The sequence below is a fragment of the Diplotaxodon limnothrissa genome, linkage group LG23, assembly GCF_057381915.1.
Source record: "Diplotaxodon limnothrissa isolate DT_005_m linkage group LG23, D_limnothrissa_male_GT1.1, whole genome shotgun sequence".
In the NCBI taxonomy this organism is placed as follows: domain Eukaryota; kingdom Metazoa; phylum Chordata; class Actinopteri; order Cichliformes; family Cichlidae; genus Diplotaxodon; species Diplotaxodon limnothrissa.
This window is the reverse complement of record NC_140617.1, coordinates 19191466-19203806: the sequence shown is the minus strand read 5'-3', so window position 1 is coordinate 19203806 and position 12341 is coordinate 19191466. Positions and strand designations below refer to the sequence as shown.

Below are 12341 nucleotides of genomic sequence, written 5' to 3'. Positions count from 1 at the left end.
GCGTGCGCCCAGTTTATAGGCGTAATCGCTGACACACTGAAAAAAAAGACGTCAGTGGAAATTGCGAACAGTACATACATGGCCTTCCTGATCGATGGAGACACAGACATCGCCACAAAAGAATGTGTCATTGTGTACGCTCGTATCTTGCAAAAAGGAAGACCAGCGAATATACTGATTGGACACATTGAGGTCCAGCATGCCCATGCCCAAGGTAAGCCATGTCATGTCACGTAGCCTATGTATGTGATTAATAATATTACGTCGTGTTACTGAATTAACCATTTCTAGCATATTCTTATCATTGAAAATTAAACATAGCAATAATACATGAATATAGAAACTCAAACTGAAAAAGACTGCATTGTAAACTCTTGATCTGATAAGTAAATGGTATTTTTTTAAATTTGTTTAGGAATTTATTCTGCCTCAAAGAAAGCATTTGCTGCTCTTGGGGACCAGTGCAGTAACTGGTTGGATAAAATCATTGCTATGGGGGCTGATGGAGCTGCTGTTAATTTGGGCAGCAAAGGGGGTGTCATAGCCCTTCTGCAGCAGGAGGCAGGTGACCACATTGTGCCCTTCCACTGTATGCCTCACAGGTAAGACTAGAAGACAAGAAATGACTGACACTCTAAAGTCACTGTGTGGGTTAATTTCTTTTATAGAGCAGATATATCTACATTTAAAAGTTTACTATCGTTTCAGATTGGAATTGGCAATGTTGTCAGTTCAGAGGGACATTCCAATGATCAGGCAGTTGTATGACCTTCTCCATTTAATTTGGAAGACGTATCATTTCAGCCCAAAATCAATGAGAGAGCTTAGGGTCATTGGGGCTGACTTGGGAGTAAATGTGCTGGTGCCCAGTGGGGTGAAGGGAACAAGGTGGCTCCCACATGTTTCAAGGGCCCTGGAGACCTTTCTGAAACCAGGGCAGTTCACTACTGTGTACCGCCACATGGACTATTTGGCAGGTTCCTCTTCTAATGCAGACATTGCAGGCCGAGCTACGAAGGTCAGTGCATTATTTCTTTGAATGACCCCGAATTGTTATTGACTTTATATTTTTTAAGAATGTAGTTCATCAATGTTCTAGGTGACTCATTTTTATTGTTGTATCATACAGGTTAGGAAATCAATGGAAGATGCCACTTTTGTGGCCTTTTGCCATTTTATTACAGATGTGTTCAGTGGCATTAGTAAGTTTAGCCTCCTACTTCAAAGGAATGATGTCATCTTACCACAGGTAAGTGAGATAAAGTGGGATGTGTAAATATGAACTGTGTTTGTGGTCATCTTCAACTTTTTAAAAAAAAAATACAGCACTGTTATACCTAAACAGGTCGTTTGCAGCCTGGAACAAATGCTGGTGACCACAGAGATAATGGTTGCAAGACCCAAGCCTCATGGAAGACTGTCAGAGTTCCTGAATGATATGAGGCTGCAGAGGAGGCAGCAGGATAAAGAGGGTGAAATGGCAGTCTACAAATTCCAGGTAGGCCTACATATAGCTGTCTCATATTTAAACAGAACACTATTTATTATTTTATTATTATTTTTTATTTATATTTGCACACATATTTCTAATATCAATATCACAATCTCTATTTATCGTTTATGCAATGCACAGACAATAACACTCAAAGGAGATGCATCAACTCTGGCTGAAGATGGTGTTGCTGCAACTAAACTTAAAAAAGTAATGGATGCAACAATCAAATTGTTACGCCCCTAGTCTAGGCGTGTAGGGACGCACATAAGGTTGGAGGAGAGAGAGACAAATCCCCGCCCTGGTTCCCAAGCCAAACATCCAAACCAGTTGTGAGTAAAAAGGTGATTTTATTTAAGGAAAAGAAGCATAGCTCCAGGGTGAGCCCAGGCCAAAATAATAAACAAAACCAACTAAGTCCCACCAGAGAAAAACTAACTAAACCCTAGGAAAGAAACAGAACAAACAAATGACAAAGCTATCCCTCGCTCCCTACCCGGAAAACAGGAGAAAACGGTTCCAAAAGAAAAGGCGGCTCACCCCTTCCGCTTCAGCCCAAGAGTGCCTACGCTCTCAGCTAATGCACTAGGAGCGGCTTTCACAATTCACGCTCACACAAATACACAATAAAAATACAGGCTGGGAAAACCAGGGTCAGGGCCGCGTCGGCTGTCAAGCTACTCGCTCGCTCCACTCTCTCTCTCCCTCTCTCTGTGGATCTGTCAGAGCGGCTTTTTGAAGGTAGTCACCTGCTCCATGGTCCAATCAGCCGCTCACTACTCTTCATTAGGGGAGGGACCTGGAAAGAGTCTTAAGCACAGTACAGAAACACAGAAAGAAAACAGCCCACACAGGGTCCTCATGGCCACAGCCGTAACATAAATCCACTGTGAAAAATCTGAAAGCAAGATTCAGCAGTCTCCTAGGCAAGTGTATTAAATACATGTAGATAAGAAATATTTTTATTATTGTTAACAACATTGTTATATTTTTATTTTCATTTATTAAAATGTATTTGTTCTTACAACAGAGGATAGTGCTTCTGAGTCAGCCACAACCAAAGCTGTCAAATGCTTCAACATTTTCAATCATGATAGCTGGCCAGAGAACAAAGAGGATTTAGTGGATCATGGTGCTGATGACCTTGCTTTTCTCTTGGATCACTTCTCCACAGTCCTGAGAAGGTAGCTGGTGGATTGCTACGATATCATGTGTGCTGGTCGTAGATATGTTGTTTATGTGAACACTGATTAGCTGTGTAAACCACATCATTTTCAGAAATGGTGTAAACGCAGAGCTTGCAAAAGAAGAGTTTGTAAGTTTGAAGCTGTTAATTGCCAGGATGTTCAAAGACAAGACCTACCTCAGCCTTTGGGAGCTCATGTTGACCAGAGAGCCGTACTGCTCAGAGTACAAGGTCAGTTTTGGTTGATGAAGATTGTGTGAGTTTTGCTATCTAACACAAATTGGTTCAACAAATCTCTTGAATGTATTTTTTTCTCAGAACATCCTGCATCTTGTACACATTATGCTGGTCCTACCTGTCTCAGCTGCGGTATGTGAAACAGGGTTCTCTGCACAGAAGAGAATTAAATCAGACACAAGAGCATCCCTTCATTCAGAGACAGTGGATGACCTGATAAGAATCAGTGTGGAGGGGCCAAGTTTGGAAGATTTTGATGCTAGAGAGAGCGTGGCAAGCTGGTTCACCCAAGGCGAAAGATCAAGAAGGCCAAATTACAGGAGCTGGCCATCTGAGGGGCATGTGACTGCAATGAAGGACAATCCATAAGATGTCAAGTTGTTCGGATATTGAAATGTTCAGTGTGAAGCCTTTGACACTTTGAGGAACTTTTGAATTTAGATTTTTTTTTTTAAATTTAATATATCTTGAGATGTTTTAAATTTGTTTAATGTTTAAATTTCAGCTCATGAAGCACTTTAAGCACAAGAATTTTTAAGTAATCCTTCTTGTAGAACTTTGCTACAAATAAAGAGCTTTGTGTTGAAAGGTTGTTAGTTAATCATTTACAAATCAAAAAAACGTGAACATGTAAAACTGCGGTGTTAAGTAATGCAGTTAAAAAATTTGGGTACGCCTAACTTTTGTGCTTGTACGCCTAAATTTTGTGCTGGTGCGCCTAAATTTTATTTTTAGGCGCACCAGTGCAACCATGGCAAAAAGTTAGTCTAGAGCCCTGGAATACATTACTTCTATAATCTTTGGTGGAATACATTTTAAAATTAAATTTTAAAATTAGCACCTCATACCACAGTGCATCAAAGCAGTCTCATGAGCGCTGGGAAGGACAAGCCCAGAGCCCAAAACAGACAGTGCAGGAGATGACAAGGTTAGTAATTGTATGGTAAAAATTATACTTTGTTATCTTGATTGGCAAAAGAAAAGTAAATACAAAATCTGCTTCTCACATATAGGGCATTTCCAAGATTTTTTTCTTCAAAACTTCAATTTCTTTCATTACAGCTGTCCTGTGCCAGAAGTTCTGTTGACCCACAGTGAGAGGCATCATTTCAGAAACACCAGGAAGACTGAAACTCGTCGCCAGGATCAAGCAGGGCTCGTGATCTTCACCAGCAGCTCCCTCACAAGAAGGATAAACCCAGCATTTCATGAACACTGATGGAGACCTTTGCTTTGTGTAATGTTAGAAGTACTCAGATAATCCTGAGAGGGTCTGGACTTTTACATAATATAATAGAATAGAATAGAATTCAACTTTGTTGTCATGCAGTTTGCATCCATCCAGAAGTGCTTTAGCCATGATATAGATATATTACAATATATATTAGCAATAATATAGATATGTAATTATATTACAGAAATGGGTCTATTATGGTATGTTACAATGTACACAGTATGAAGTATGTTAAGAATATTCTATAAGTATGTACAGGCTGTAGTAAGTACAAACTGTACAGGCTATGAACAGGATATAAATATGAAAAACTATACAGAAATCTGAGATATACAGTTATACAGAAATGTGAACTATGCAAGTTATAAACAGTTGTAAAATTAAAAATTATCATATGTACAGAATAATTATTTACACAGAACTATACAGTAGTGCAGTTAAGTAATAGCTATAGCTATAAGCTATAGTAATAGCTTTAAGTCCTGTAGAAAGTTAAATATATGTTGTGCTCACTGGTTACTCTGGTATGAATGACTCTGAATTACTTTATGATAAATAACACACTATTGTCAAAAAACAGTGAAAGAATTCCAGATCACAAGTTTTTAGTTCAAATACAAGTAACAACCTTTGACTTTAATCAGGTTTTATTTAATTGTGTCAGAGAAAACATGTGCTCTTCATGTAGCTGAGTACATTCAGTGTTTAAAATAGAAGTTGTGCAGGTCTGAGATCAGCAGTTTTCTGAAACACCAAGCTGATGTACTGTTAATGCTGATGTATAGTGACACAGTTACAGGGGTGATTAATCCTTTTGACTTTTTGTCTTTAAATTTATCAATAAAACAGCTGCAGGTTTCACTGACAGCACATGTGGTACTTTAACCTTTGTACTGTTTTCTTCAGTTAATTTTGGAGTTACTACAAAGATTGAAGATATAGGATGATCTGTCGGCTGTCACTGGGTGGTGCTGAGGTCTGAATCTGAGGACAGCTCCTGTAATCACAAACAGAACAGAATCATCACAAACTGAAATATAAAGTTTATCTCTCAAATCTGAAATACAGCTGATCCTTCTCCGGCCTCACACACTCGGGATCTGAAGTTGTTCAGTTCTACAGTTCTGCCGACAGCTGTTTATTTTTTTTATTTGTTCTAAAGGCCTTACTAACACATTTTCTAATATCATGTTTACCTTTGAGTTGTTGATGCTTTATAAATGGACAACTTTTTTTTTTTTTTTTTTTTTTTTTGCATTTGTGAAGATAAAATTTAGCTAAGATAACTAACAAGTTTATTATAAAGTAAACATCTTTTTTTTTTTTGCCTTCGAAAGAAACAAAATCCAGCGTTCTCCCTATAAATGGACATCTGCAAAGATGAGATGATGGAGCAGGTTTCAGTCGAGGTTCGGTCTGCTGCTGCATCCTGGTCACAACATACAGAGGTGTTATCAGCAGTGAACAAGAAATATTAATGCTTCAAATTATTTGTCCTAAAGGATGCAAGCTGTACAGAGTACTGCACATGTGAATTTGTGAACATAATTCATTAAAAATAATTTGGACAGTTTTTTAACCTGAATATTTGTAACAAACTCAGTAAAAAAAAAAAAAAAAAGCTAAAAGAATAATCAGGGGGAAAATGTAACATTTTAACTTAAGCTGACAAGCGGAAGTAGTTGGTTTCAGTACATAAGTATCGGGCTTTGCTATTTAATCCGTAGCTATTGACTAATGAGGGGAATTTAAAAGTTGGCGTTAATGTCTTTCCACATGTGGAAAGCGACAGAAAACATGCTGCTGTTTGCACATATTTAATAATCAGCTCTGCACAGGAGCAGAAGCAGAGTCCAGCCTGTTGCTCTTACAGTATAATACTCATAATAAAAGTACAATAACCGTGGTTAGTCACTGAGCAGCCCAGTGCGTTTCTCTTGATTTCTTTAGTCAGGGTAAATTCATTCACCTGCACGGGTTAGCTAAACGAACTTTACAAAACAAGTTTCCCCGACAGCCGAGTGCTCATTTTAGCTAGCTAGGTCCTTAGGTAGCTAGCTAAGGACCTAAATTACGGATTAGCTTACAAACACATTTAACTTACCAAAAATAATGCGGTGGGGCCTCAGGTCCTCCTGTCCGGTAGTCCAATTTACTGAAGAACACCTCAGGCTGTCACTTTGAAATAGTCGATAATGTAAACGCTGGACCTCTCAGCATCTGCCATTCCCAAACAGACACGTGCGAGTTTGTCCGTGACCGCAGCCGCATCGTCAGTGTTTTCTCCAGTCATTGGTCAGCATTATAATATATGCAAATACATCCGGATCGGAATCCCCGCCCCCCAGCGTGCCCCCGGACGCCAAAACAGTGCCAGCAGAGTGAAACTGAAAAATGGTTTGAAACCGAAAAGTGGATTGAAACCGAAAAGTGGTTTGAAACCGAAAAATGGTAACGGAGTGGTACTGGGCTGATTTGGCTTTCTCCTCTGCTACAATAAAACTTGCTTTCACAACAGCTTCACTGGGCGTGAGGTTCTGGGGGCGCTCCGTCTCTGGGCTGGGGCCTGGGCCGGGCCTCGGGGGCTTGGATCCTGGTTGGTGTGTTGCCGGGGTTGTGGGCGGGTGGGTGCATGGGGTCCCGGCCCTGGAGCAGGGTGCCGCCGGTGTGTCGAACCACCTGGGGGGCTCTTCAACTGGTGGGGGAGATGGTCACATCTTGCAGGAGCTTTCCTCTCTTCAGGAACTCTCTCTGCAGGAGGGGGAGATACAGGAGAGGTGGAGGAAGATCTCAGCCTGGGCGTTTACTGTCTTATGTAGTCTGGAAGATGAGTGGATGGTGGGGTGGGTGCAGTTTTTTCTGTGATGGGGTTGGGTGGACTGTCCCGGGCTCTGTGGGGCCGGGAGGTGCTGCTGCACTGGGCCCCGGTCTGGATGGGCCTGGGCCCCCTTTCCCTGGCGGGTCGCGGAGTGTGGGAGTGCCTACTGGGGTCAGCGGGGGAGCTGGCCCCAGGGAGGGGTTACCTGCCCCTCCCTTCCTTCCCTCCCCATCTCCAGCTGCCTCCCTCTTCCCGCTCCACCACAACCACCCACACATGCAGGGCCTTGGAGTAGGGGTATGTCACCAGGGTGCAGAGGAGGCTACCCCCCCCTCTGTCCCCTTCTGGCTGCCTCTGCCTCAATTTTATCCCACAACTTAGACATTCACATTATTCACACTCTCATTACACATACATATAGGATCTTGGGGGTGGGCACAATCACGGAGTCCAAACTACCATCAGGGTGTACACCTCACCCCTGGCGTCGTTGCTCACCTCTCAATTTTAAATACACTTAGACATTGAGGGCTATCAGGAGGGACTATGCGCTTACCTGCTGCTCCTTGGCAGGTAGCTCCATGCCCTCCTGGGTTTTAATTGCACCTTAGAACACATATGCATCAACACTACAATGAGCGGGTGGAGGGAGGTTTGGAGTCTTCTCCCACCCCCGTTCTCTGCGGCCTGCTGGAGCGGGAGGGCTAGGTGGAATTGGCCGTCCGACTGCGGTCTGGGGTGTGGGGCCTCCCTGCTGCTACGGAATCGGGGTGGTCTGCCTCTCCCCACCGCAGGGAAAAGGGTAACACCACCTGGGTCTGGGTGCAGTTCCCCCCTCTAGGGGCAAGGGTACCTAGACCCGGTTTGTAGAGTACACTTGGGGAGTGTGATCGTGTGTACAGCGTCTCTTTATGTCTGTCTCCACGTTGGTTGAGTGTGGAGTAAGTGCATATGAGAGCATGAGGGGGGGAATGGATGTTTGTGTCTGTGTGTGCCTGTATGTCTGTGTCTATATGTCAGGCTGGGTACCAGACGCCACCTCTCTGGGGACACCTCAGGCCCTCCAAGGTTTGGAGGCCTATCTCCACCTACCACCACTTCCCCTGCCGGTGGCGGACTCCCTCAGGTGTCGGTGCGTTGGTGGTTCTTTGTGTCTGGGGGTGGGCGTCCGGGTACACACCGGCTCACTCCTTGGCGGCCGCTTATCGGGGCCTGGAGCCTGGGGCTCACTCGGGCCCCTTCGGGGGTGGGGTGCCCCCGGCCTCTCGGCCTGGGGCTCGGTCACTCAGGCACAGCTGGCGGCCGGCGGAGCTCACAGGCACGTCACTGCAACTCCCCCTGGCTTCTGCTCCGCGGCTGCTGAGTGAACCCTCATCTGGGACTCTCCTCAGCTCTTACTGGAACAGTGGCGCGGCTGCCCCTCTGTTGGTCTTCCTTGGTCTCTTGTGTTCTGGGGGCCTCTGGATGTCTGGAGTTTTGATCTCCTCCATACCTGCTTCACACCCTGGAGGACGGGGCTGTGGCCCCCTCACACTCCCTAGCAGATCGTTACATGGAGAAACCTTTGGAATACAAGCGCGCTGATCCACACAGGTATGCACACGGGTGTTCACTGCTCGTAGACCCAAATTACACCTTTCTTGGCTGCTACTTCGAAGCACATCTGTCCTGCGTGCTGCACAACAACATTGAATATTTAGTATTTACTGCTGTTTACACTTAGCTAGATTAATGCGATGGTGTTGTGTTTAGTATGTTGCTTTGTTTTTGTTTTTTTTGTCTTTTTTTTTGCTTGTTTTCTGTTCTTCTCTCAACAGGTGATCCAGGAGATTTTTATTTTTTTCTCCCCCCCCCTTTCTCACTGTCCCTCTCCCCTTCTGTTTTTCCTTTCCTTCCTCTTTCTTTCTCCCTTTCCTATCTCTCACTCATGTTTGTCCCGTCGGTAACATCTGAAAATAAAATATAATAAATAATAAAAACAAAGATCGACCAAATGGACCAATACGGCAATGCCACGATGATCCATTTGGCAAAGTAAATCCATTGGGCATCCTTGTTGGTCTTCAGACAACAATTCTGATGGCTAAAGAACCAAATGGGACAGGCGGGAAAAAAAAACAAAAAAACAAAAAAAAAACCAACAGCTTCACTTTGTGATTTTGCTCTGGTGAAAAACTTCTGCTGAAATGTCAGATTCTTCTATAGCTCTTCTACGTTCTGTAGTTTCTGCTCTGCATTTAGGTTTTTCAGCTTATCCTGACGTTTTGTCTCGTAGTGCTGTCTTAAATTAAATTCCTTAATAATTACAGCCACATTAGCTCCGCTAATAAGACACACGGGTTTACCAGCAATGACTGTAAACATATATTCAGTTACCCACTGGCGCTGAAAGGCTCTACTTTCAGAATCAACTTTTCTCTCCACCATTGTGAGCGGCTAGCTTCGCAATAACAGAAGTTTGACTTGATTGACGCGGGAATGTTCCCAGTTAGCCTAGCGTTCAGCAAGGAGGCTGCAGCGCTGTATTATGGGATCTGTAGTTTGTATATTATTAGCGCCTCATAGTGCCGGGCCATGCATAACAATAATAGTACATCTATATAAAATGATCTCGCGGGTCGGATATAAATGTACGCTGGGCCGGATGTGGCCCGCGGGCTTTGACTTTGACACATGTGTTCTAAGCTATAGATATTGAAATTTTTTATTTTCTTCTTTTCTTTTTCTTTTAACTGCAGGTGAACTATTTCATAATTGTGTTCCCTCAGGTATGTTAACCAACAATTAAATGAAAATGACCTGACTTTGGAATGAATTGAGATGGTAATGACCTGGTGATCTGATTTGTTAATGAAACTGATGCAATTAGCATCATGTGACAGCGTCAGTTTCAAATGGTGAAATTAAAAGTTCTAAATATAAACCACACTTCCACCCTCTGTGGTGTGAGTCTGACACTACGTTTTGCATTTTTCTGAACACAACCTAAATATATGATCAGTTTGAAATGGAATCTCAGAGCCTCAGTTTGTCCACCCTGTGCTTTGTACCTTGGCCAGTCCGGCTCGTCTTTCTGGAGACTTTTTCCTGTGTATGTACAGTGGGGTGGATTTTTCATGGCGTGACACACACGACTGTCCATATTTGTTTATTTAGGAGTTAATTGATCCTTTTAAGCTTGCACTCTTATCTCCCCCTGTGGAGAAAAGCATCTGGAGATAAGCAAAAGATGCTAAACTTTCATTTTGCGAGTGTGATGTGCATTCTAAAATCTCCCTTTATCACTCCCAGGCTGCTCTTTAAGCACACGTGACCACATTTTCTATAGCTTTGATACGAGGGGTCACGAGACAACCAGCAGATTGTTTTCATCACTCAGAGGATTCAGATACTTCCATCTCCAGACTCCCACTGCCTCACCTGGAGTAAAATAATGACAGTGAAGTTTTCTGACAGTCACAACTTGTCCATGATTTTAGATTTCTGCTCTTTTGTTGGCAATTGTCTTTAAAGCATCTCATATGCATTTTTATTATCAAGGAATCTAAATGTTCTTAATGAAGCTAATTTATTCAGATGAAAATTTCCTTAGACTGCTGACAGCGGTGCAACACAGTTCAAAGAAAGAATTTACATGACCGGCACAGTTAATGAACTGACAACTATCCATGTACTATCTACTATATCTCTTGTTAAACTGTCACCGTCACGTTTTCTCTGCTGCAAATGTGACGGTGACAAAAGCGCCGGATGATTAGAAACTCAGCTGGCCACTCCCACGACTGCTGCACATTTCAAAGAGGATGTATCTGGACTCTTTTTCTCCGTGATACCGGAAAAGGTGATAAAATGTAAAGCGCTTTGGGTGCCTTGAAAAGCGCTATATAAATCCAATCCATTATTATTATTATTATAAAATGGTTGTGGTGGCCATCTTTGCTACTGGCCCAGTGCCATCAAATGATTCACCTCATTAAGGAGCCAATCAGGTATAATGAAGAATGGGGCAAAGTCGGTCGCTGAGCCCAATCAATTCTTTGCTGTGACTTGTTATCCTCCTCCCATCAAGGTAGTGCAGTCACCAAGGAGCATAAAGTCACCCACTGGCACTGAAAGGCTCTGCTTTCAGAAGCAACTTGTCTCTCCACCATTGTGAGCGGCTAGCTTCGCAATAACAGAAGTTTGACTTGATTGACACGAGAATGTTCCCAGTTAGCCTAGCGTTCAGCAAGGAGGCTGCAGCGCTGCATTATGGGATTTGTAGTTTGTATATTATTAGCGCCTCATATCGCCGGGCCATGCATAACAATAATAGTACATCTATATAAAATGATCTCGTGGGTCAGTTATAAATGTACGCTGGGCCGGATGTGGCCCGCGGGCCTTGACTTTGACACATGTATTCTAAGCTATAGATATTGAAAGAAAATTTTTTTCTACTAAGGTTGAATTTGTACCCATGTTCTTCAAAAAAATAAACAAACCCCAAAACCTTAACTTGGACTTAAACCTGTTGCAAATTTAAAGAAAAAAAAAGAAAAAGAAGAAGAACATGTTCCATGACTTATCTCTATTACTGCGCAACAAAAGTACCTTTGAAAAGGAATATGAAAAAAACAAACAAACAAACAAACACACAACTCAAATTGCTAAATATAAGAGCAAAACTAAAGGAAAATGCTGGAAAAATTCAAGAGCTCAAACTCACATGGCCAAAAAACTGCAATTGAAGAGGATGTGTACCAAGGCAGGGATGCAGCTTTTCCTATCATAAGTGGTGAGCTGTAGGCTCTAGTTGTAGGACTTTATTTGGATGTTACTTAAAAGGAATCTGTGATGGAGATTGATAAAGCTTAGAAGTCCATCCTGATGTACAAAAACAAACAAACAAACAAACAAACAAAAAAGAAAATCTTGGTAATAGCCATAATTATGTAATTAAACAGGGATTTCAAATGGGTCACATGTCAAATGTGTCTCCGTACATCGTCTACATTGTTTAATGCTCAGATGAAGGTTAAACCACCACTTATATAATAAAAGCTCCCTAAACTGTTAGAGAAATAAGAAAGGACCCACTCAGAGTTGAAATCACAGAAAAGGAAAACATAGTGCTTTAAGCTTTAAATTTAATATTTAAATGTGATCACAATGGTGCAGATAAACAGTTATTTTCTCATCAGTACAATAAAATTATTAAGATGATTAAATGAAGGAAAGTCTTAAAGACAATGCTGGCTCATAGTGTCTGTGTGTAGCTTTGCCAAAACAGAGTATAATAAATGATTAATTTTCCTGTTTGAAAGAATTAAAATATTGTTTTGACTCATTCTTTAATATCAGCATTCACAGTAGATGAACTCAGCAGTTAGTG

The 12341-nt window shown here is 42.2% G+C and overlaps 1 protein-coding gene across 1 annotated transcript; it reads left to right on the top strand.

Annotated features, from left to right (window-relative positions):
- Positions 1–438: 438 nt before the first annotated feature.
- On the top strand, positions 439–3284 carry LOC146607822 (zinc finger protein 862-like). The gene is made up of 9 exons (XM_085349047.1): positions 439–602; positions 709–1018; positions 1130–1249; positions 1346–1498; positions 1634–1719; positions 2372–2418; positions 2523–2676; positions 2771–2909; positions 2997–3284. The coding sequence occupies exons 1-9, from the start codon at positions 493–495 to the stop codon at positions 3282–3284; spliced, it is 1407 nt and encodes a 468-aa protein (XP_085205173.1). The 5' UTR covers positions 439–492.
- Positions 3285–12341: the final 9057 nt, after the last annotated feature.

Excerpts from the sequence above, each read along its gene's own strand:
- LOC146607822 (XM_085349047.1), top strand. The coding sequence starts at position 493 with ATGGGGGCTGATGGAGCTGCTGTTAATTTGGGCAGCAAAGGGGGTGTC. Across the intron at positions 603-708 it reads TTCCACTGTATGCCTCACAG|ATTGGAATTGGCAATGTTGT; the intron begins GTAAGACTAGAA and ends CTATCGTTTCAG. Across the intron at positions 2,419-2,522 it reads AAGATTCAGCAGTCTCCTAG|AGGATAGTGCTTCTGAGTCA; the intron begins GCAAGTGTATTA and ends TTCTTACAACAG.